At 44.0% G+C, this 24595-nt stretch overlaps 3 protein-coding genes across 3 annotated transcripts in view; 2 read left to right on the plus strand and 1 right to left on the minus strand.

Annotated features, from left to right (window-relative positions):
- Positions 1-11148, plus strand: part of fcsk (fucose kinase) — a 14321-nt gene extending 3173 nt beyond the window's left edge. The window contains exons 8-23 of the mRNA XM_030426359.1: positions 2025-2144; positions 2523-2694; positions 3163-3269; positions 3358-3459; positions 3556-3729; positions 4037-4110; positions 4228-4583; positions 4693-4927; positions 5093-5259; positions 5417-5644; positions 5892-6035; positions 6172-6291; positions 7115-7302; positions 7914-8013; positions 8414-8637; positions 8910-11148. Coding sequence (XP_030282219.1) covers positions 2025-2144; positions 2523-2694; positions 3163-3269; positions 3358-3459; positions 3556-3729; positions 4037-4110; positions 4228-4583; positions 4693-4927; positions 5093-5259; positions 5417-5644; positions 5892-6035; positions 6172-6291; positions 7115-7302; positions 7914-8013; positions 8414-8637; positions 8910-8981 — 2583 coding nt within the window. The 3' untranslated portion in view covers positions 8982-11148. The remainder of the gene's footprint in view (positions 1-2024; positions 2145-2522; positions 2695-3162; positions 3270-3357; positions 3460-3555; positions 3730-4036; positions 4111-4227; positions 4584-4692; positions 4928-5092; positions 5260-5416; positions 5645-5891; positions 6036-6171; positions 6292-7114; positions 7303-7913; positions 8014-8413; positions 8638-8909) is intronic.
- Positions 11149-11233: 85 nt separating this feature from the next.
- On the minus strand, positions 11234-14916 carry commd9 (COMM domain containing 9). The gene is made up of 6 exons (XM_030426360.1): positions 14802-14916; positions 13841-13957; positions 13454-13593; positions 12676-12710; positions 12436-12539; positions 11234-11822 (listed from the first exon to the last, which is right to left on the minus strand). The coding sequence occupies exons 1-6, from the start codon at positions 14853-14855 to the stop codon at positions 11691-11693; spliced, it is 582 nt and encodes a 193-aa protein (XP_030282220.1). The 5' UTR covers positions 14856-14916; the 3' UTR covers positions 11234-11690.
- A 3060-nt stretch (positions 14917-17976) lies between these two features.
- LOC115586540 (NACHT, LRR and PYD domains-containing protein 12-like) overlaps positions 17977-24595 on the plus strand; it is an 83272-nt gene continuing 76653 nt past the window's right edge. The window contains exons 1-5 of the mRNA XM_030425683.1: positions 17977-18025; positions 18396-18534; positions 19040-19197; positions 19811-21662; positions 22659-22832. Coding sequence (XP_030281543.1) covers positions 18404-18534; positions 19040-19197; positions 19811-21662; positions 22659-22832 — 2315 coding nt within the window. The 5' untranslated portion in view covers positions 17977-18025; positions 18396-18403. The remainder of the gene's footprint in view (positions 18026-18395; positions 18535-19039; positions 19198-19810; positions 21663-22658; positions 22833-24595) is intronic.

Below are 24595 nucleotides of genomic sequence, written 5' to 3' on the forward strand. Positions count from 1 at the left end.
AGCACAGCAAGTCAATGAAGGCGGCACAAACAAAGACGATCTATGTGATATAAAATAACTCTCTGTCCTGAAGTCTGAATCCTGTTATTGAGTGTGACTCAAACAAACGTCCTGATTTCCTGTTCGACCGGTTCATCTCCCCTCAATCAAAACAATCAAAGCGTGAAGTTGTTTTCTTGTCTCGCCTTTATTGAGGTTGAATCTCAGTCAGTCAGAACCAGCAGACTGTTGGAGGCCCGTCAGCGTTCAGTTCTGCTGCAGCATTTCATTCTTGTCCTGTTGGAAACATCTCTGAAATGACAAGAAGATTCAGAAACCTGCAGAATAAATACTTCATATACACAACATACAGTGGGGCAAAAAAGTATTTAGTCAGCCACCAATTGTGAAAGTTCTCCCACTTAAAAAGATGAGAGAGGCCTGTAATTTTCATCATAGGTACACTTCAACTATGAGAGACAGAATGGCGGGAAAGAATCCAGGAAATCACATTGTAGGATTTTTAATGAATTAATTGGTAAATTCCTCTGTAAAATAAGTATTTGGTCACCTACAAACAAGCAAGATTTCTGGCTCTCACAGACCTGTAACTTCTTTAAGAGGCTCCTCTGTCCTCCGCTCGTTACCTGTATTAATGGCACCTGTTTAAACTCGTTATCAGTATAAAAGACACCTGTCCACAACCTTGAACAGTCACACTCCAAACTCCACTATGGCCAAGACCAGAGAGCTGTCAAAGGACACCAGAAACAACAATGTAGACCTGCACCAGGCTGGGAAGACTGAATCTGCAATAGGTAAGCAGCTTGGTGTGAAGAAATCAACTGTGGGAGCAATTATTAGAAAATGGAAGACATACAAGACCACTGATAATCTCCCTCGATCTGGGGCTCCACACAAGATCTCACCCTGGGGGTCAAAATGATCACAAGAAGACCTAGTGAATGACCTGCAGAGAGCTGGGACCAAAGTAACAAAGGCTACCATCAGTAACACACTACGCCGTCAGGGACTCAAATCCTGCAGTGCCAGACGTGTCCCCCTGCTTAAGCCAGTACATGTCCAGGCCCGTCTGAAGTTTGCTAGAGAGCATTTGGATGATCCAGAGGAGGATTGGGAGAATGTCATATGGTCAGATGAAACCAAAATAGAACTTTTTGGTAAAAACTCAACTTGTCATGTTTGGAGGAGAAAGAATGCTGAGTTGCATCCAAAGAACACCATACCTACTGTGAAGCATGGGGGTGGAAACATCATGCTTTGGGGCTGATTTTTCTGCAAAGGGACCAGGACGACTGATCCGTGTAAAGGAGAAGAATGAATGGGACCATGTATCGTGAGATTATGAGTGAAAACCTCCTTCCATCAGCAAGGGCATTGAAGATGAAACGTGGCTGGGTCTTTCAGCATGACAATGATCCCAAACACACCGCCCGGGTAACGAAGGAGTGGCTTCGTAAGAAGCATTTCAAGGTCCTGGAGTGGCCGAGCCAGTCTCCAGATCTCAACCCCATAGAAAATCTCTGGAGGGAGTTGAAAGTCCGTGTTGCCCAGCGACAGCCCCAAAACATCACTGCTCTAGAGGAGATCTGCAGGGAGGAACGGGCCAAAATACCAGAAACGGCGTGTGAAAAACTTGTGAAGACTTACAGAAAACGTTTGACCTCTGTCATTGCCAACAAAGGGTATATAACAAAGTATTGAGATGAACTTTTGTTATTGACCAAATACTTATTTTCCACCATAATTTGCAAATAAATTCTTTAAAAATCAGACAATGTGATTTTCTGGATTTATTTATTTTTTTTCTCATTCTGTCTCTCATAGTTGAAGTGTACCTATGATGAAAATTACAAGCCTCTCTCATCTTTTTAAGTGGGAGAACTTGCACAATTGGTGGCTGACTAAATACTTTTTTGCCCCACTGTAACTATAATAACACTTATTATGGCATTAAGAATTAATACTCCAGAACACTGATGTAACCTGTCTGCCTGTCTCTCTGCCTGTCTGTCTGTCTGCAGGTGTCTGGTCCAGTGTTCTTCAGCACGTCTGTTTCAGAGAAGTTGCTGCAGACTCACGTCACTCCTCCTCTGGACGGCTGCACCTACCTGGGCCTGGACTCTGGAGCTCCGCCCCTCCAGGTAACTGTCTGTCTTGTATTCACATAATGATGGAAAGTAACCAGGTTCACTCAGGTGTTAATGTCCTGAGGTACATGTACTCAACTCAAGTGTTTCACATTCTGCTTGTGATATTTCAGAGGAAATAATGTGAAGTTTTTTACTCGACTACATTTAGTTCACAGGTTATTGTTCAGGTTTCACGTACAGTTTGTTAAAGATTAAACTCAGATGTTTGAGAACGTGTGTTATGATCCGAACCTTTTATAAAACATGGCACAACATGTTAACACACACAGAAGACGACATATATCAGCACACTGCTCAGTAATAAACTGTAGTTGGGTAAAATCCTGTCGCACAGCTGATCGGATTCTTTCATGGCTTCATCCTCAACAGATCTCTTTGTTCCTGGACGTGCTGAAATGTCTCTGCTCAGATCTGACTCAGGATCAGTTTGTGATGGAGGAGCGAGCAGGCTGCAGTTCTGCTAGCGGCCCACAGGGGGCGTCAGTGAGGAGCGGCAGGACGGAGCTGTGGAAGATCCTGAGAGGAACTCCGCTCACACTGGGTCGGTGTTTCTGCTGTCAGCCAATCAGTGTTCAGCTCTCAGTCAGTGATGTGATGTCACTTCCTGCTCTGTATGAAACAAACCGTCCATCACTGAGACACACAGACTCCATGTTTCTACTCAGACAGAAAGAAGTTCATGTAGAACATTTGCTGAATGAACAAGAAGGTCCAAATAATGCAGAATGAGTCAGAGACAGAGTTTCACAGAGTTTATAAAGTGTCTCCAACTCAACAACTCACTAAACTGACACATTTGTTAAGGGAGTCTGGGGACTTTCTCCACGGGGACAAAGAAGGAGCCTATATTGTTACTGTTTAGTGTCTTTGTAACATGTGACATGTTTAGATCAATAACATGTTTCTTCTTTCATAAATGGAGTGTAAATGGTGACATCAGTGTAAACGGTGTGTTCAGCTGCTGAGTGACTTTGACCTCGTCTCATTGGTTCTCTCTTCGCTCTGACAGCGTACGTCCCTGGCGGTCGTTACGACTACTTGACTCTGTCTGGAAAGCAACATGTGGATCGGCTGAGCTGTGATTGGCCGGACAGAAACACTCTGTCTCACATCCAGGTGACACTTCCTGTTCCTCAGCACGTGTCGTCTTTAAAACGTCTCACAGCTGCTTCGCTAACGCCTCCCGCTTCCTGTCTTCCCTCAGAGAGAGAGCGAGGTGACCGGACGAGCTCGAGTCATCAACAGCGTTCTGGAGGGAGACGTTTCCGTGGCGAGCGGGGCGGTCGTGCAGCACTGCCACCTGCAGGTCAGGAGCTCAATGCTGCTGTTGAGTCAATGAGTGCACTAAAAATAATATTGCTCTATATTGCACCCTGATTGTGACCTTTGACCTCTCCACCAGGGTCCTCTCAAAGTCCCAACAGGTTGTTTACTGTCGGGTCTTGAGTTGATGACATCACAGTGCATCAGGCAGCTGGAGTTGGCCAATAACATCATCATCCAGGGACACCGCATCGAGCTTCGGGAGCTGAAGCTGAACGTTTACACGGTGACGGGAGCGCAGGACGACCTGGAGGTACAAAATATGTAACTCGAGGTTTTTTCTCTCCAGAGCTTTCACACTCATCTCACGGTTTTCATCTGTGAGCAAAGCTGAGCTGCCGACTGCATCCTTTAACTTTTTACAGCTCGTCACAACACGAAGTCGAGCGGGAGATAAAAACAGAAATAATTCACCTCACAGCAAAATACAGAGAGAAATCATATCGCCTCAAGTCTCAAACCAGAAAACTGAGACATAAACCTTCTGTCTGTGCTTCCTCTTCCTCTTCCTCTTCCTCCTCCTTCCTCTTCCTCTTCCTCCTCCTTCCTCTTCCTCTCAGGTCTCCTCTGATGATGGCGGCGCCTCCTTCCTCAACCAGAGTTGGAGCCTCTTCTACAGCAGAACAGGAATCCAGTAAATGATTGTAGATTTTGATCTGTGACATTTGGTGTTGATGTTTATCCGACAGCCTTTAAATATTATCTGTTATCTAATCTCTCCTCCTCCTCCTCCTCCTCCTCCTCCTCTCAGGCCGGAGGACTTGTGGGTCCCAGGAGAACGGCGCTCCCTCCTGGAGGCCCGTCTCTTCCCCGTGCTCGACCCCAGAGAAGGAGCTGTGGGTCTGCAGGGAGGTGTCGGCTGGCTGCTGGGGGGAGGCGGCTGCCTGCAGAGATGGAGGAAGGTGTGGAGGCTTTCTCTGAAGGAGGTGATGTCACTCACACACCAGGAGGCGGAGCTACAGTGGAGGGAGGAGTTACTGTTCCTGGCAGGGAGGAGGGGAGTGATCGACGCCCTGAGGAGTCGCTCGGACGTCTGCCTGCTGCCTTGCTTCAGGGCAGCGGTGCTGGGAGGCCAGCAGGGGGCGCTGCTGGAGACACTGGACAGCAGTGAGTCTGAGCCGTGTTGACACGAGGACTCAGATCTGTTACTAAAGTCCATTCACATTCATCATTTCCTGTTTGTTCAGTAAACATCCTGTTTGTCGTCTTGTTTCAGTCGCAGCAGGAAGTCCAGAGCAGGGGGCGGAGCCAAGTGCAGCGATGGGCCTGGCCGCTCGCTGTCTGTCCTGCATCGCTGACGTGTTGGTGTGCATGGCGGGGGGGAGGGGAGGGCTGAGGAGCGGACCGGCCGCCAACGAGGCCTGGAGCTCCGCCTACTCCTTACTGGGGGAGGGCGACCTGAGGGGCGGAGTCCAAGCCCTGGCTTTGCAGAGAGCCCATTGGCTGAGCAGGTGAGCCTCACTCTCAGTTTCCTGTGAATGTACCACTGGAACTGATCCGACGGCTTCTAACTGCCTTGATTCTGATTCTGTGATATCGCAGCTCAGAAAGTCTGTAAGACTGTTGACAGGTTTAATACCGACTCTGTTTGTGTTCCGTCTCTGTGTCTCCTTCAGGCCCGACCTGCTGGTCCGGGCGGCTCGGCACTATGAGGGCGCCGGCCAGGTGCTCCTACGACGGGTTATGATGTCATCACAGAGGTTCATCTCCATTGGCCAGGGTGAGGTCCCGCCCCTTGAGGAGTGGCAGGAAGTGGAGTGTCCGGCCAGAATCGACCTGGCAGGTGAGTCCAGTGAAAATCAGTAGTGGAGAGAAACTTTACTGAAGTGTAGTTTTGAGTTACTTTACTTGAGTGTTTATATTTTATAAGATAAAATCATGAGACACGTTTGTGTGTGTGTGAAGCTTCAGATCACAGCAGCATCACGTCTGTGTTTCAGGCGGGTGGAGCGACACTCCGCCCATCGCCTTCGAGCACGGCGGCTCTGTGACCAACATCGCTGTGAAGATCGACGGGAAGCGTCCCATTGGTGCCCGGGCCCGTCGCATCAGAGAGCCCCGCCTCCTGCTGGTCTCCTACACCGGGGGGCGGGACAGTGGCGTTTCCATGGAGACGGTGTGTGACACTCTGGATGACCTGAAGGACTACAGTCAGCCTCACGCACCTGGTAGGAGACGGACTCTGTTTATTAATGAACAGATTAATGAAAAAGCATTCTTTACATACGTGTGTGTGTGTGGATGTGTGTGTGTGTGTGTGTGTGTGTGTGTGTGTTGGGGTTGATGAGGTCGTGCAGTAAGTGACTCTGAGAGCTCAGGTAACACAGCAGCTGAATAAAATGAGCAGTGTTTAATGGATTAAACGTTCTTTAACTGGCGGCGTGTCGACACGCTCGGCTGTATTGTGTGTTACAGGAGCCCTGCTGAAGGCGGTGTGTGTGTGCAGCGGTCTGGTGTCTCTGTCCTCCCAGAATCCTTTGCAGCAGCAGCTGATGCAGCGGTGGGGAGGAGGGATCGAGCTCCACAGCTGGTCGGCGCTGCCAACCGGATCTGGACTGGGTGAGAAACCAAATGTTTGATTGTATTTATTAAATAAACATTTTTAGTGCAGCACTTCACTTGTAACGCAGTATTACAGTGTGTAAAGGAACTCGCTGGTCCAGAGGTCAGAGGGTGATGAGGTCTCGTCCTGCAGGTACCAGCAGTATCCTGGCGGGGGCGCTGTTGGCTGCAGTCTACAGGTGCACCGGTCAGACCTACGACACAGACTCCCTGATCCACGCTGTCCTCTACCTGGAGCAGATGCTCACCACAGGTGCTGTTGTCTCGTTTAGTTCTTTATTTCTCATCGTATTATTATTTCTTCACTGTTCACTCATTCAGACACCAACATATCTGTCTCAGTTGGGAATTAATCACGTTTGTTTCGCTCACTGACGTCATGAATGTTTAAAAAAATCCCACATTTTCACACTTTTTAAGCATTTTTAAAGCTCATGTAGTCGTTCACACCTGCAGATAGAAACTCAGTTCAGACTCTGAAATATTCCACAATTTGTCTTCATTCAAGGTTGTATTCATCTTTCAAATCACTTTAAAACTTTGTAAAATATTCAACTTTCTTTGAAGCTTTGTTGCATCGCAGCTATAATGGCAGTCAGTGAGAAATCACTTCACACCCACTCATATTCCAGCTCTTCTCCCTCCTTCAGACATTCTCACAGAAACTGCATTCAAACTGTGAAACGTTCACAGAAATCAGGACTTTCTCACATCAGTTTAACTTTATTACAACATTTATACTTTTTGCACAGTAGCAGTTCAAACACTGGTCACTTTTCAGTCCCATTCAGAGTATTTGATTCATTCTCACTGTAACATCTCTTCGTACTTTAAATGCTTCATTCTCTTCAGACGAGATAAATTAAAGACACCGGTTCAGTTTGGCTTCAGCTTCTCAGCAGGAAGCATTCACAACCACAACTTCTTCAGAACTTCTCTGAGGTTTAAAGTTGTTGTCATGTTGGATCTGGATGCTCTTATTTTCTTAATGTGTTCCTTCCTGTTTGGAGTCAAAGATCAGAGAAGAAGACAGCGCAGCTTGCTGCCGCTCTCTGATTGGACTGTTGTTTTTCCAGGTGGAGGCTGGCAGGACCAGGTGGGCGGTCTGATGGGTGGAGTCAACGTGGGTCGATCCAGAGCGTCTCTGCCGCTGCGGGTGGAGGTGGAGCCGCTCAGTCCTCCCAAAGACTTCCTGGTTTCTCTCGAGCAGCACCTCCTGCTGGTGTACACCGGAAAGACCCGCCTGGCTCGGAACCTGCTGCAGGTCCGTCCTTCTGTCTGCTTGTAGTCTCACTTCCTGTTCATGTAGAGTCTGTCAGATTAAAACAGTTCACATCCATTAGAAGAAAAGTGGATTATTCTGAGAGAAACGTCATCGATCTGTAAAGCGTCTGTCAGTTCGACTCACATCTCAAGAAGTGAATCAGATCTTCTTCACACTTGGTCAGTGTGTCGCCGGCAGCCCAGAGAATCTTGACCTTTCCAATAAGAGACGCACAGCTTCAACTCGCAGCAGCCAATCAGGTGTCGTTTTTCTTCAAACCTGCCGTGTGTTACTGATGACACGAGGAGGTGCAGCGTTGAGTGTGAAGCTGTTTGGACACACGACATTTTATACGTTTTGAACTAATGAGCAGTTCAGCCGGGTGGGTTTGATATAAACACTGTCACAACACAGCGGGGCGGGGCTTGAGGGTTCTGATGGGTTTAGGACCGGAGGTAAACTGTTCTGCAGTCTGAGAGCAACGCAAAACACTCCTGGTCAGGTCCTGATACATGTTAACCAGCCCCTCTAAGTCATTAAAGAAGGGGTTATTAACCCTTATACATTCTTATTAATGTTAACACTGGTGATGATGATGGTTGTGTCTACAGGATGTGCTCCGTAGCTGGTACAGCCGTCTGCCGTCGATTGTCCAGAACGTCCATCAGCTGGTGGCGAACTCTGAGGAGTGTGCCAGCGCCTGTTCAGACGGTGAGACGTCACCATGACACGTTTATTCTAACAGACAGCTGCTCACAGTCACACAGAGCAGGTGGAGGAGGAGTTAAGAATCAGCTTTAATCAATATAAATCAATAATACATAACTATAATGATACATAATAATAACAATAATATAACAAAATAATCCCGTCCATTGCTGATCGATCACTGGATCTAACTTCAGTTATCAGATAAATGTGTTGCAGTGGAAGTTCAGTATGAAGTAGCAGAGAGTGACTCATAAGATGAAAATACTTCTCAGCCAGGTTAAAGGAACAATCCACCAGGATCTCCTCAAACTGAATGTCCAAATCTCCCAGAATGCCCTGCGCCAAAAACCACAACGATCACAAAAGAAGATGTGAAAAGATGAAATCTGTCCTTCTGCAGGTTCTCTGTCCAGACTGGGTCTGTGTCTGGACCGGTGCTGGCTGCAGAAGAAGCTGATGGTTCCTGGATGTGAGCCGGCCTCAGTGAGGACCATGATGGAGGCCCTGGTGCCGCTGGTCCTGGGTCAGAGCATGGCCGGAGCTGGAGGTGGGGGCTTCCTTTACCTGCTGACCCGGGAGCCTCAGCAGCAGCAGGCGGTGCTGCAGGTCCTCAACAACACGCCGGTAAGAAACCAGACAGTTTACACCTGACGGTGACGTGTGACAGGTGATCCAAACACACCAGTGCAAAGTGTTGGTGTAGAATAATGTAACCTGACGACATCGCTGCAGAGGTGATCGCTGTTAGAGTGACAGGACGCCAACTCAGGTCCTGAAGAAGAAGAAGAAGAAGAAGAAGAAGGCAGAATGATTTCACGCTGATGTAAATAATCTGTCTGGTCAGCACATCGTCAGAGAAGAACATGACGTCATGGTGACATCTGGGTTTCTTTCAGGGTCTGGGAGACTTCAGCGTTCACTCGGTGGAGCTGGACATGGACGGGATCACAGTCCTGCCTCCGTCCTGAGGACACGCGACCGGACGGGTTCAATCGTTTTAATCCAGGGAACCTAAAACGGAAGGAATGACGTGATGACGTCTCATCAGATGATCATGAAGTGTAAATCTGATGTCGGGCATCTATTAAGCGAGCTTTCAGAACATTTCAAAGGGAGTCAGGATGTATGAGGTATTAATCAGTGGTCAGTGCGACAGGACGGCAGTTTGGATCATTATGTAAAACAAAAGGACACAAAGTGCATAAAGTAGCTCAGAATGTAAAAGTGCTGGAGTGATTGGTGAGGACTGAACTCTGATTGGCAGGTTCACATAGTTTCAAATCTGTTTTAAAGGTCCAGTGTGACAGATTGTGTGACATCATATTAAAGCCAGCGTCGGTAAATTGTTCCTTTTTTGTTAATGTGTAGAAAATCTGTTAACACCCGACGGCAAGCAACAAATCATCTGACTGACAAACAGAAGGAAACCTCCAGGCGGCTGATGATCTCATCCAGCCGTCTCAGCCGGTACGAACAGACCGGACAGGACGCCGTCTGTGTTTCATCCAGACTGACTGAGACGAGTCGGACTGGATGTCAGGGCCCGTATTCACAAAGAATCTTAAGACTAAAAGTAGTAAAAATAATGAGCCTGTCAGTTGTAACTTATTACTCCTAATTTTTTAAAATAAGAGTTATTCACAAAACATTTTAGGCCTGAAAGGAGCAGCTAAGTCTGGGAGACCTTAGAAGTAGACCAGAGGACTCCTAACTCGCTAAGACCTGACAGGGAATAAACTGTGTCGGATGGACCGCGAAGGAATTGAAGTTGTGGTTGAGTTGATGAGGGACGCAATAACGTTCCCAACCAACTGAAACAATCCAATAAAGCCAGGGTTAAAATGTTTGGCAACACTCCGGTATTTGGCTACGGGGAAAATGCAGCTCTGCAACGCCGATAATTTAGGGACATCACAGCCATCAGGAAGCCGCTCTATCTACCAAACCATCAACGCGATCTGTAGACCTCATATAATCCGTCAGTTTATCCGGTTTCCTTTACACTATCGCCAGCAGTGCCATTGATGGGACGCATATTAAAATAATTGCACCTTCTCAGGACGAAGACGTCTTTGTCAATCAGAAAAAGTTTAATTCCATTAACACACAAAATGCCACTTTTATTGACAATTCACCTTTTTTTTTTAATCACAATCTTCTAATTTGTAATTTTTGTCCGAAGTGTTTTTGTTTTGGGAGGGTTGTGTGTGTGTGTGTGCACTGAATTCTCCTCATAAATACATTTCTTTATCCAATATCTTTTCATAGGCTTTGTCATGGGCTTGTAGGCAACTTCCTTATTTTCCCTTCATGCGTTGCGCAGCCTAAATGACTTTTCAATGGGCTGCCCTGTCACTCAACAACCAATCACCGTTGTCACCGCTTCTAAGTGCGTCCTTATAAAATGACGTCATCCATAGCAACAGAGAGTTACTTCTAGTTCAGGAGTTCACTGTTTTCAGAACTAAAAGTAGCTCTCAGCAGCTTTTAGGAAACGACTCCTACATAAAAACTTTTAGTCTGATTTAGGAGTCCTCCTAACGTTAAGGTAAAGTCTTTGTGAATACGGGCCCTGATGTATTGCTAAAGCTGTTAGCGAGCGAGCAGCCACCAGCCAAGTTTGTTGGCTGTCGTTCAGCCGCTAACTCAGCAGCACGAAGCTCACAGACCCTCAACCAATCAAACACACTCCTGTAGCGGCTAATGTTAGCTCAAAGCACACACCTGGATCTGGTGTCACCTGGGTAAAGGCAGGCTGTAGTGCACCTTCATGTGTTTTGGAGCAGCAGGATTTTTTCCGGCTAAATACTTTAAAAGTTGAATGATTTTGTGAGGGAATAATCAGCTGAAACAATGACTCGTGTTTTCATCTGATGATGATTATTATTGACTGAATTCAGGGTCGGCTAACTTCTGGTTTAGCACCCGGCTAACTTGAATGGGGATAAAATAATTTAATCATGCAGCTCTTCTAGACTTTCTAAATGTTTTATCGATAAGTCTTACCGCCATGTTTCTACAGGAGCCCAGAACAGACAAACCACACCGACTCTACAGATTGTAAAATCCTTCCCAGTGTTTGATCAACAGTATTGAACTGTATTCACTTAATAAACGGACAAATACTAAAAATCATTTGTTGGTGTTTTTGTTGTCTCCAGAACTGTTCTGTGGACCACGACACGTTCTTTCTTCTTCGTTCTTTTAATAACCGACTAAATGCTGTTACAGAGACAAGTTTATTTTCATATTTGCAGTTATGAAAAGGGAATAATCTATAAGCGTTTATCTGCAGTTTAATTATTCTTCTGATCAGTTATTTAATGTACAAAATGTCAAAATAACAACATGAGCCTCACATGTGAACAGACATGAATTATAAAAGAAAAGTTAAGACACAAAGAAAAGTTAAGTATTCGCTTCAACTTCACTGACTGAAATGAAAATTCAGTCATCAAAGTCAGAATCTGCAGATTTTTCTCCTCGCTGGTGAATCAGCTGAGAGTTAATGAATCCTACAAACCTTCAGGAGGAAACAATCATCTGTTTCATTAAATCAACATGAACATCTTCATGTCAGCTTCAATCCAAACATCCAAACAACAGATCCGTCCATAGCAAATGTCCACTGTGATGTCATTATACCAACAAGCCAATCAGCTGTCTGATGTCAGTCTCTATTTCCCAGCGACCACAGACAGCTGGTCTCTGATGCGTCCCAGTCCGTCCAGTATGGTGTCCAGAGACTCCCGGCCCAGCTCCACCGTCACCGCGGAAACCGACTGGCCGCCTGCTGACGGATCCTCCATCTGAAAACACATCACACCAGATTACAGCTGCAGTACCGGATTAACAACCAGCGATCACAGAAGGCAACAGGTGATCCACAGGAAGTCCACTGCAAGCTCACTGATTGGTTCAGAGATCCAGACACATCTCTCACTGTGACTTTAAAGGAACAGTTCACCTGATGCTGATGAAAGTCGGGTAAAGTTTTGTAGTCCACAAAAGATTCACAGCAAAACGGCGCTGCAGCCGTTTTCCTAAACACTTAAAGCAGCTGGAGACTGTGGAGGGATTTACTTACAAAGTGTCCTGCAGTCACAACAAGCCATCGTCTGAGATTATAATCCCTCCAAAGGTTTGTAATCCATCATGGGAACAGGTGTTACTTTCCAACCAAAAACTAGACGTGATATTATTGATTATTTTTGCCTAAAACAACTGTTTTAATCTTCTGATGAATGAAGCTGACGGCAGCTGATATAAACTTCACCTGACTGCCATCAGCAGGAGGAGGTGAACTGTTCCTTTAACCTCATGATCTGTGTTCTGTTGGTTCTGATGCGATCGTAGATGTAAATGGAGGTCACATGACTGTGACGTCAGCACATGGAGGCGGAGGTTCGGGTCAGTACTCACCTTGAACTGAACCAGGCAGGTCGGGACGGACATACGACTGACAGAGTCCGAGCCCGTCACCATGTCGACCCGCCAGTCCAACTCCTTCAGCTGAGGGAGGGAGACTATACACACACACACACACACACACACACACACACACACACACACACACACACACACACACACACACAGTTTAGAGCCTAACACACACACACACAGCTGAGGTCCATGAAGATGAAATCTGAATGTTGGACTCACTCTGGTTACTGACAGCTTCTGTCCTCCATGTTGGACTGAAACACATCAGAAGGAGACACGTGATGTCATGACAGTCTGTAGTGACATCATAGTTACCCGACCAATAGGAAGAACAATCAATGTTTTATGTTACACGTGTAAGTTATGAATATTTCCTTTAGAAAGAACTTTGTCATCAGTTATTAATTAAGGCAAAGTTATATAAAGTGTTCAGCTGAAAACTTTGGAAATATATAAAATTCAGCTCATACAGAGAATAACATGATGAATAATCAATAGTTGATATGGTGATTAGTCCTGAAGCTCATTACAGAGAAGTGATGTTCTGTTCTACTTGTTCTGATTCTCGTCTTTATATCCACATGACTGATCCCGGATCAGAATCTCTTTGTCTATTTTGTGTTTTTGGACAAAGATATCAGGATATGATGAATTATGAAGATTCATATATTATCTTGTAATAATAATAACAATAATAACATAAAGCCGTATCCACCTGCCCACAAACGATTATTTACTTTGATTTAAAATGTTTTAACCTCCAAACTAATTGTTGCTTTAACTAGAGTCAAATTAAGTCCTCAGAAATTCTGACCCTGTAAAATAAATTGTTGATGAATAATCTGATCAATAAATGATAATCAGATCATTTATCATGTGGCAGTTTAAAGTCATTCTGTGGCTAACTGATGACTGTCTGTGCTGACTCGTCGTCTGAAGACTCTGACATCCAGTGAAATGGACCGGGCGGTGCCAGTGAGAGTTCTGGGAGGCTGACCTGTTCTCCAGCAGGATCTTGGTGATCAGGTTCTTCAGACTGGAGTGGAAAGACTCCGGGAAGACCTCGAGGATCTGCTCCGGAGAGCTGAGGTTGTAGAAGAGGACGTGATGGGACAGAACGTGGAGAGACTGAACCAGCTGGAGGAGAAACACAGTTCATCACTTTATTGTAGTCAAGCATCTGAACCTGTGATGACATTTAAATCAGATGTGTGGTGCTGAAGCCAGAACAAAGTTTAGCTTTCTGTGTTTCATCATTTGTAATGTCAGAGGTTAGATTAGGGATTTATAAAAGGCTCCCCAGCCTTAAAATGATTATTTACTTAGATTTAAAATGTTTTATAAATGCGGAACCTGTGATGACGTGTGTGTGTGTGTGTGTTACCTGTGCAGCCTGGGCTGCAGGGATGCTGAGCGTGGCTGCTGTGGTCTCTGCCAGACGCCGACTCGGACCTCTGTGACTCTGAACACAAACATCCCTCACGGCGTCTTTGGATGGAGCCTCGGGAGACAGAACAGAGACACGACGTGTTGATGCTGAATGTTTGTGATAAACTGAAGGATGAAGGGAAATCCTGCCTCGCTACACACACACGATGCTCTGCTGAGATCAAACTATCCAACAGATCATACAGGAGCTGAAAGGAGCTCAGCCTTAAAGGAGCAGTCTGTAGTTTTGGTGAGTATGTCAATGAGAAGAGAAGATTTTCCTCACAAACAAACTAATAAACAAACTCTCTGGATGTTTCCATGACTGAACACACAGTTCTGGGACCTGACTCTCCTCTGAGCGGCTACAGTGTTTCATCACCTCATTAATATTGTAAATATCAAAATTATCAGTTTGAATTTCTTCTACTGAACTCCACAGTGAAAACATCTACAGCAGCACAGCAGCACATACACATGACTGCAGAGGTCATGTTGATCCACAAGCATTTAGTTATAATATAATTATAACATTTAATCACTGAACTGCATTTTAGTGCCTTGTGCTTAAAACACGAGCAGAGTTTTACTTCAGGTTTTAAACTGGAGACTTTCACTTGTAGTGGAGTACTTTTACTGCAGTAACGTATCTGATTACTTCTTCCACCTCCACAGTGTAGACACACAGCTTGTAATATACCTGTAACACATTTATCAGTTCCAATAACACCACATCCTTTATATATACTATATATATACACTGCAGCGGGTTCAACAAACTGATGACACTAACACGGATGCTAGCAGGCTAACGGCTAATCTTCTGTAATGTTCAGCTGCATTAACTAAACTACGAGAAGAAAACCTACTAATAAAGTTTAACTTTACAGTCGGAGGGTTTAAAATACAAGTTTTACCTTCAGGAGAAGCTGTAAGTTGTTGAAATGTTCGGGGGAGACAGCGGCCGCCATGTTGGCATGTGACGTGAGGGGACAGTCATGTGACACATGGCGCTAGTGCTCATGGGAAGTGAAGTACACGAAGCGTCGTGAACTGATCAGAAGAGAATGGAAGCTCATTACTGCCTGTGTCAAGCAGGCGCCACCTAGTGGACAAAAGGGTCAATGCACTTTCCTTTGTTAGTGCAATTTAGGCCGCTGTCAGGTCAGAAGAACCATGTGACTTACCAACAAACATCATGTGATAAAATATTAGAAACATTTTCTTGTTTATGCCTGATCAGAATATTATGTCACTGACCTCCTCATGCAATTCGATCGTTATTGACTCAGAATCAGAATATCTGTGTGTCGCAGCAGCCTGAGAGCAGTTCAATTTAACAATAAACAATAATAATAGTACAAAATAAACTATATTATAAAAAGGTAAGAAATAGATTCCTATATACATGATATGCACATGTGCCCCGCCCCTTTCTGTGACATCACCCCCATGAAGTCATCATTCACATTTAATTTAATTCATTTTATGGCAAAAATACAGAACAGAAATGAATAACACTTGAGCTGAGGTGGCCAAATTACTTACTAAAGTAATGTAACTTGATTACATTCCGTTATTATACCGATAATAACAAATAATGACACCAAAGAATTTAAATATCAATAAAAAAGTGACAGTTTTGAATCCTATTAGAAATTTTTTATCTGTGTGGTTTTATTAATAATTGTTTTATTTCTATTTTAGCCTCCTTTGACAAAACAGACTAACAAAGTACATGACACATGTTGAAGAAGAGAACCAGAGTGGGATTCAAAACTCGGTCAAAGATAAAGCCTCAGTATTCAGAGCGCCTGCTCTACCAACTGAGCTAAACAACAAACAAACAGTAATTTCCCAGTCTGGGATCATTAAAGTAATTCTATCTATCTAAACATGAGTCTCTGGTTCAAATGACGTAAAAATAAGACAAATAAATAAGTATTTGTTTCATAAAAGCCATTTAGAGGAGCATTACATAGGTAATGAGGTATTAATACAAACTTCATACTTAAACATAACACACATCAAAACTGCTTCTGAGGCAGTCTCACAATCAGACCCATGAAACATACGATACTTTTACAGTAATTATTCCCGGTAGTAAACTGAAGTTATCCTTCTGGGTTTCAAAGTAAAGGGCGATGTGAGAGAATAAAACAAAAACAACATTGTCTCCATAAGCAGTCCAAGATTCATATACTGCTGAACTTAGTAATAATAATAATAATAATGCATTTTATTTGAAGGCGCTTTTCAAAGCACTCAAGGACACCGCACATAACAAAAACGGAACAATTTAGTGCAAATAAATAGATAAGTAAGAGGATTCAATGACATGGTGCCGGCTCGGCACAGTCCGCAGTCCTCACCATACAGGTAGTCAACCGGGCCGGGTGAGGCAGGGATGAGCTTCTGGGGTGAAAATAGTGCAATACAGTGGAATAGAGATTAGGCAAGAGTAGTACTTCACAGACTACTTGCATGAATAATATGAAGTACTTTTACTGTGTACTTTTTGAGTAATACTTTATCAAAATCCTTACCAGAGAACAATGATAATTATGTTTTACTACTTATGTAAAGTACATCTTTTAGTTGGGTGAAATATACATATTCTTTTTCTCTGTTAAGGATTTTGACACAGGATTACTCAAACAATACACAGTAAAAGTACTTCATAGTAGTCAGGAAGTACTAAGTTCTGCAGTATATGACAGTATACTTCCTAGACTACTCGCATGAATAATATAAAGTACTTTTACAGTGTACTTTTTGAGTAATCCTGTGTCAAAATCCTGAACACTGAACAAGAGTACATATATTTCACCCACCATTAGTCTGATCACGGCTCCAGAACACACAGAGTCCAGGCCCGTTTTCAGCTGCTCTGCTGGAGCTTTACATGGTTTTATGGTGAGCAACAATCTGGTTCTTTAAAGGCAGAAAATCACTCTGAAACAGTTTTAATTGGTGTTTTGGGTTTGTTGTTGATCCTGCTGCAGGTGCAGAGGTCCATCTGCTGAAGAAGACCAGGTGATATAAGAGAAAGCTAACTCACTCACACTAAAACACAGAGAAACTTTAACACATCGGTAAAAAGGTTTTTCAGTAATATTCACTGGAAGAGAAAGTTTAGGGACTTTTTATTCACCTTCAAATATCAGACTGAACAAAATAAAATGCTTTTCTATTGAACTGATCAGAAGAGTATGGAAGCTCATTACTACAGAAACAAATGAATGAAATGTAGGAATTAAAGAGTACGTGGTAGAAAGTCAATAATTACACTTTAGAGAATTATATTATTCTGACAGGGTGAATTCTATATATGAATGTGGACTACGACCTGTTTTTAACATCTTATATTGTTGTGCTGTTTGTCTGTGGAGGTTTGATATTTGTAAAACTTCCCTCAAGCTGCAAAAAGTGATTTAAAAACTGTGAATATTAATTTTCAGTGAGCTGCAGAACCAGGAAGTAAACACAGAAGCCAGGAAACGTTTTCAGGAGAGAGATTCTCATTGGTCGGAACGGACGCCATCTTTGCATCTGGTGTGTAGTTCTTCTATAAATCTACGATGTGAACTCACTTTAATGTGTCACACTGGTGGAGCTCCCCTTTCACTCACAGGAGGTTCCTGGAGGAACCTTATTTAAAGAGTTCCTGTAGGAACTTAATTAATGAGGCTCATTAACGCTTTGATGTTTTATTTTTCTGACTCTTCATCCTCCTGCAGCTGCTGCTTCATACAGATTACAGATTAGTGTCGCATCTCATGTTCAGATTGTAATCCTGTTAGTAATTAGCTGTCTCTGTAATCTGATTACATTCTTTTTTCTGTAACTTTAACGTAACACAGTCACCTTTTTCTGTGTCCTAATGATGTAATCTGTTACATGTACTCCATTACTCCACAAACCTGCTCCTGAATGAACTGCAGGCAGTTAACAGCAGCTTGTAGGGTCCTCACTGATGCATTCACTTGTAGTAGGAGATCACAGCTCTCTGATCACCAACACACACACACACACACACACACACACACACACACACACGGGGAGACGGGAGGAGCATCGCCTCCTTTGAGAGCAGAACAGACAGAAGAAGACGGAGCAGGAAGACTAAAGTGTGAGGCAGGTGAGTGTTAAAACAAGGTGTGTGTGATGTTACTGTGAGAGTGTGAGTCAGTTTAGTCTCTGTGGACTGTAGAGGAAACACATGTTAGAATAAAGTCAACACTTTGATTCTTCTGTGGACACAAAGTCCTGATAGGCTGAATAATACACATTAAAACTACTGGAACTAAAGAGCAGGAGCCCAGAGGGGTGTGTGTGTGTGTGTGTGTGTGTGTGTGTGTGTGTGTGTGTGTGTGTGTGTGTATGTGTGTGTGTGTGTGTGTGAGACAGATAGTGTGTTACTTCCTGTTCTCTCTTCCTGTGTCACTGTTGTACAAACATGTTTCCTGATTCTTGTGTTCTGAGCTCACAGTTCATGTTTCACCTCTCAGACTAGAAGATGAGTGTTTGTGTGGAGGAAGAGGAGGACCGAGCAGAACCTCCAGGATCCATCTGTCCATCTATGAAGAGTGACCGGTCCAAACAAGATCCTCCATTCTTCAGGAGTGAACCTGGACCATCAGACACAAAGTAAGAGCACTGAGACGACTCATTCAGTGTTGGCTGGTAATGTTTTGCTGTAGAGTAACATCAGGCTCCAGGACTGAAGAAACACTAACATAAAGTCTTTGAAAGTCTCCTGAACACTAACATGTCTGAACTCAGTCAGATCCTGGAGGACACTAACAAATCTCAGCAGGATGAAATAGATGGTGGAACCATGACGTATGTTTGTAGGCTAACCCTGAAGTTAGCATCGCTCTGGCTCCCTCCACAAACAGCCTGTCAGATTTTTGACTTGGATTTTGGATTACTGCAGAAAATAATCTCTGTGACAAACAGAGAGAAAATCTTCACACATCATTTTCATGACACACTAAATGCTGAATTCAAGATGAAAAGTATCGACACTTTGACTTTTCTCTGTGAGCGTCTGAGCTTCTCAACAGTGTCGACCAAATCTGGATGTTTTTAACAACAATCATCAAATCATTGTAGTTCTAAAGAAATGTGTTCACAGAGAGAGGAAGAGGAGTCATGTCTCTGTGAAGAAGCAGCCCACCTGCTGTGTTTGGTGTCAGGACGTCCTGAAGGATCCGGTCTCTACCAGCTGTGGACACTGGTTCTGCAGACGCTGCATCACCTCATACTGGGACCAGTCTGCTTCACCAGGAGACTCCTCCTGTCCCCAGTGTGGAGGTAAGACCCAGAACAACAGCTGGACTGTGGACAGACAGTCAGAGACAAACTGTACCAAGTCACACTGAACATCTCAACATGTTAAAGACACATTATGGAGAAATTCTCATGTTGTGTGATTTGGCGCCCCCCACAGTTTCTGAGTGCAACACCACTGTAGTAAAAACAAATCCCAGGTGTGTAACAGTTTGTCAGACGTAATATAGGTGCTGACTACAAACACAACTCATGACATCATCACAGTGTTACGTGTTGAAGTGAACACGTATGTGAGGCTGTGATCCTACAAGTGACAGAGACACCGTTCACCTGTTACAACACACCTGACCATCAACACGACTCTGAAGCTGCTGCTTTAACCTCAAAAAGTTACATCATGTTGCTTTAAACATCTCAGCTTCTACATGTCATTACATTTATTTAGAGACTTCGGAGGCATTCAGACCAAACACCAGGACAAATTACTAGATTGTCTAGATTACACACAAAGTCAATGAAAAGACCTGAAGAGACTCAAACTTTATATATTCTGATACTGATGGATTGTTATTGATCATGAAAATAATCCCAGATTGTCAAATTCTCTCAAACATTTTTCTCTTTTCAGTGAATGTTGGTCTGCAGGAGGTTTTAGATGAACATAAGATCAGTCTGAGGAGGAGATGTGAACGTGTGACTGAAGGAAGTGATGGAACAGGAAGTGATGGAACAGGAAGTGATGGAACAGGAAGTGGAACCCTCCTCAGCAGGATCTACACTGAGCTCTACATCACAGAGGGACAGAGTGAAGAGGTTAATACCCAACATGAGGTTTGGCAGCTTGAGACAGTTTCCAAGATCGAGACCTTCAGTGAAACTCCAATCAGGTGCTGCGACATCTTTAAAGCCTCACCTGACCAACAGAGACGCATCAGAGTCGCTCTGACCAACGGCGTCGCTGGAGTTGGAAAAACCTTCTCGGTGCTGAAGTTCACTCTGGACTGGGCAGAGGGCTCCGAAAACCAAGATGTCAGTCTGCTGGTTCTGCTGTCGTTCAGGGAGCTGAACCTGATCAGAGATGAGCAGTACAGTCTTCTCAGGCTGCTCCATGTTTTCCATCCAACATTACAGAAGGTGACAGCAGAGAAGCTCGCTGTCTGTAAACTTCTCTTCATCTTTGACGGCCTGGATGAAAGCAGACTTTCACTGTATTTCAACAACCATGAGGTCGTGTTTGATGTCACACAGGAGTCATCAGTCAGCGTGCTGCTGACAAACCTCATCCAGGGGAAGCTGCTTCCCTCGGCTCTTGTCTGGATCACATCCCGACCTGCAGCGGCCAATCAGATCCCTCGTTCATGTGTGGACAAGGTAACAGAAGTACGAGGCTTCACTGACGCCCAGAAGGAGGAGTACTTCAGGAGGAGGTTCAGTGATGAAGATCTGTCCAGCAGAATCATCTCACACATCAAGACCTCCAGGAGCCTCCACATCATGTGTCTGATCCCAGTCTTCTGCTGGATCACTGCTACAGTTCTGGACCACATGTTGACTACAGACCAGAGAGGAGAGCTGCCCAAGACCCTGACTGACATGTACTCACACTTCCTGCTGGTTCAGACAAAGAGGAAGAAGCAGAAGTACCGTGAGGGACGTGAGACGAGTCCACAGGAGCTGACGGAGGCTGACAGGGAAGTTCTTCTGAAGCTGGGGAGGCTGGCGTTTGAACATCTGGAGACAGGAAACATCATGTTCTACCAAGAAGACCTGGAGCGCTGTGGTCTTAATGTCACAGAGGCCTCGGTGTACTCAGGAGTTTGTACAGAGATCTTCAGAAGAGAGAGTGTGATCTTCCAGAAAACAGTCTACTGCTTTGTTCATCTGAGCGTTCAGGAGTTTCTGGCTGCAGTCTACATGTTCCACTGTCACACCAACAGGAGCACAGAGGTGGTGAAGAACTTCCTGAGAGGATATGAGGAGGACTTCCTGGGAGATCAGAGTTATAACAGTGACTCATACCTGGTTGACTTTTGGAGGAGAGCCATGAAGAAATCCCTGGACAGTAAAAATGGCCACCTGGACCTGTTTGTTCGCTTCCTTCATGGCCTCTCTCTGAAGTCCAACCAGAGACTCTTAGCAGGCCTGCTGGGTCAGACAGACAACAGTCCAGAAATCATCCAGAGAATCATCAACAACCTGAAGAAGATGAACAGTGATAAGATCTCTCCTGACAGAAGCATCAACATCTTCCACTGTCTGACAGAGATGAACGACCACTCAGTCCATCAGGAGATCCAAGAGTTCCTGAAGTCAGAGAACAGATCAGAGAAGGAACTCTCTGAGATCCACTGCTCAGCTCTGGCCTACATGCTGCAGATGTCAGAGGAGGTTCTGGATGAGTTGGAGCTGGAGAAGTACAACACATCAGTACAGGGACGACGGAGACTGATTCCAGCTGTGAGGAACTGTAGAAAGGCTGTGTAAGTCCAGATGTGTTAAACATTATAAAGTGAGGTAAAGCTGAAGCCTTCGGTATTAAAGATCAACACTTTACACACATGAATAATATAAAACCTCAACACTATACACGTTTACCAAAACAAGTATTAAACCTGCAAATTGAATAAATGATCATCATCAAGTTCAGAGTAGAAATGACATGAAGTCGTCTTGTTTCCAGAACATTCAACGAAATTATTACCCATAAAATGATAATAGCAATGTTTAATTTTAATCCTTGTGTTTGTGCAGTGGGAGGCATTAAATGAATGAAATGGGAGATGAAAACCAGATGGAGCGACAGAATAAAATGAAAGATGTAGAAAATACAATGAGGTAAATACATACGAGTGCAGTTCCAACCTACAGTGACTTCACAGTTCACTGATCATCATGTGAACATGAAGCTGAACCAATATAAATCACAGCACCCTGTAAACTAACATCTGACACATTTACGTCTCACTTATTTCAACACTTTTGTCCTAAACTGTCATTTCTGCTTCATTATTTCCCTCAACGACACTTCAACATGTATTTCTGTTTATTTATATGGCACCTCAAAAGCACTCACATCAGTTTGTTGGACACAAATAAAACAGCACAACAATGAAAGAGTCACAAGAGAAGTATTACAGGGACAATTACAAATATAGATCTAAAGACAACAGAATGAAGAAAACAGAGAAACACGAACATGTCAAGCCAAAATTAGACAAAGATGAAATCATCAGAATCAGCCGTTAAAAGCTGTTTTATACAGGTGTGTTTTGAGGGGGATTTAAAATGGGCCACTGATTCAGTGTTTCAAATTACAAACCTTGTGATCGCTGACTGAGCAGCTCAGGCCAAACAGCCGACCAGCTGAGCTACAGCTGCTCATGTTCATGTGCTTTGTGATGCAAAATGTATAGAGTCTGTTTTCATAGTAAAGAGTCAGATTTTATCTGATTTAAATGTTTTATCTGTATTCACAGACTGGTGAACTGTCTACTCTCAGAGACTCATTGTGAAGTCGTCGCCTCAGCTTTGAAGTCCAACCCCTCACATCTGACACATCTGGACCTGAGTGGAAGCAACCTGAATGATTCAGGAGTGAAGCTGCTGTGTTCTGGACTGGAGAGTCCAAACTGTCGACTGGAGACTCTGAGGTCAGTTCATGTGTTTTTTTCTTGGTGTTTATTACATTTAAATCTAGAACACACACACACACACACACACACACACACACACACACACACAGAGCTCGGTGCACATCTGATCAGTGATGAAGATGATGGAGGATGAAGCTCACAGTCAGCTGTGTGTTGATGGAGATGACAGTGGTGATCAATCAATCAATCAATCAATCAACTTTATTTATAAAGCACTTTTCATACATGAGTATGTAGCACAAAGTGCTTTACACAGGAAACATAAAACAATAATAAAGAAAGCCCCTCCCTCCCACCCTCCGTACTATATACATGCACACATACGTACACACACATACACACACACACACACACACACACACACACACTCTTACTACTGGAAATAGGGAGACATGGCAAGGCACTGAGGATTGAGGAAACGCCACCTTTGGGGCCGTCCACACTGGGAGGAGTCGCAGGCTGTGCCACGGGGGGCAGCAGTGCCCAGGCCCCCCGACCCTGACAGACAATGACTGGCTGGGCCAAAGGGACCCAGGGACAGCACCCCCAGCAGCATCCCAGACACAGCTCCCAGTGTGGAGGACCCCCCTGAGGAAACTCTGGAGTTAACCCTTAAAACTAAAAACATAAGATAGGATAAAAACCCTGACAAAAGATAATTAAATGAAGTGAACAGTTAAAAGGATAAAATGCATAAGATAATAATAAATAAAATAAAATAGTATCGAAGATAAATAATAAAAATTCAAAAATTCAAAATTATTTAAGATGAAAATAGTTAAAAAAAAAAAAAAAAAAAAAAAAAAAAACAAGATAGGAACAACAACATAAAATACGATAGAACCACGTAAGAATGGAATAAGAATTTAAAATATTAGTTAAAAGCCTGATTAAAAAGGTGTGTCTTTAACCTTCCCTTAAAAATATCAACAGTCTCTGCAGACCTGAGGTTCTCCGGCAGGCTGTTCCACAAGCGGGGGCCATAGTGGCTAAATGCTGCCTCACCGTGGGTTTTAGTTCTTGGTTTTGGTAGGGATAAAAGGCCAGAGCCGGAGGACCTCAGGGTCCGCGAGGGTTGATATGGTAAAAGCAGGTCAGATAAGTAGGAGGGCGCAATGCCGTTAAGACATTTAAAAACCAGTAAAAGAACCTTAAAATTGATCCTGAAGCGCACGGGGAGCCAATGCAGTGACTCTAAAACTGGTGTAGTGTGCTCCCGCCCTCTGGTCCTCGTCAGCACTCGTGCGGCTGAGTTTTGTAATAATTGGAGATTTAGAGTACTCTTTTTGGGAAGACCAGAGAGCAGGGCATTACAATAATCTAAGCGACAGGAAATAAAAGCATGCATTAGCACCTCCGTACTGGCCTGGGAGAGAAACGGGCGGACTCTGGCTATGTTCTTAAGATGATAAAAACCTATTTTGTCATATTTCTGATATGTGGAATAAAATTCAGCTCAGAATCAAAAATCACGCCCAGATTTTTTACTGATTGTGTTGGTTTAAAGTGTTGTAGTTTTGGAAAAAGTTTCTCTCTCTGGCCTTCAGGACCTATAACTAAAACCTCAGTTTTGTCCTGGTTGAGCTGTAGGAAATTCACTGCCATCCATGACTTGATGTCTACAATGCAGTTAAGAAGGGCATCAATTTGATCTGTTTCATCAGGAGACACGGCAATGTACAGTTGTGTGTCATCAGCGTAACTATGGAAGCTGATGCCGTGTCTCCTGATGACATCCCCAAGAGGAAGCATGTAAAGAT

This window comes from Sparus aurata, chromosome 8 (assembly GCF_900880675.1).
Source record: "Sparus aurata chromosome 8, fSpaAur1.1, whole genome shotgun sequence".
Classification (NCBI taxonomy): Eukaryota; Metazoa; Chordata; class Actinopteri; order Spariformes; family Sparidae; genus Sparus; species Sparus aurata.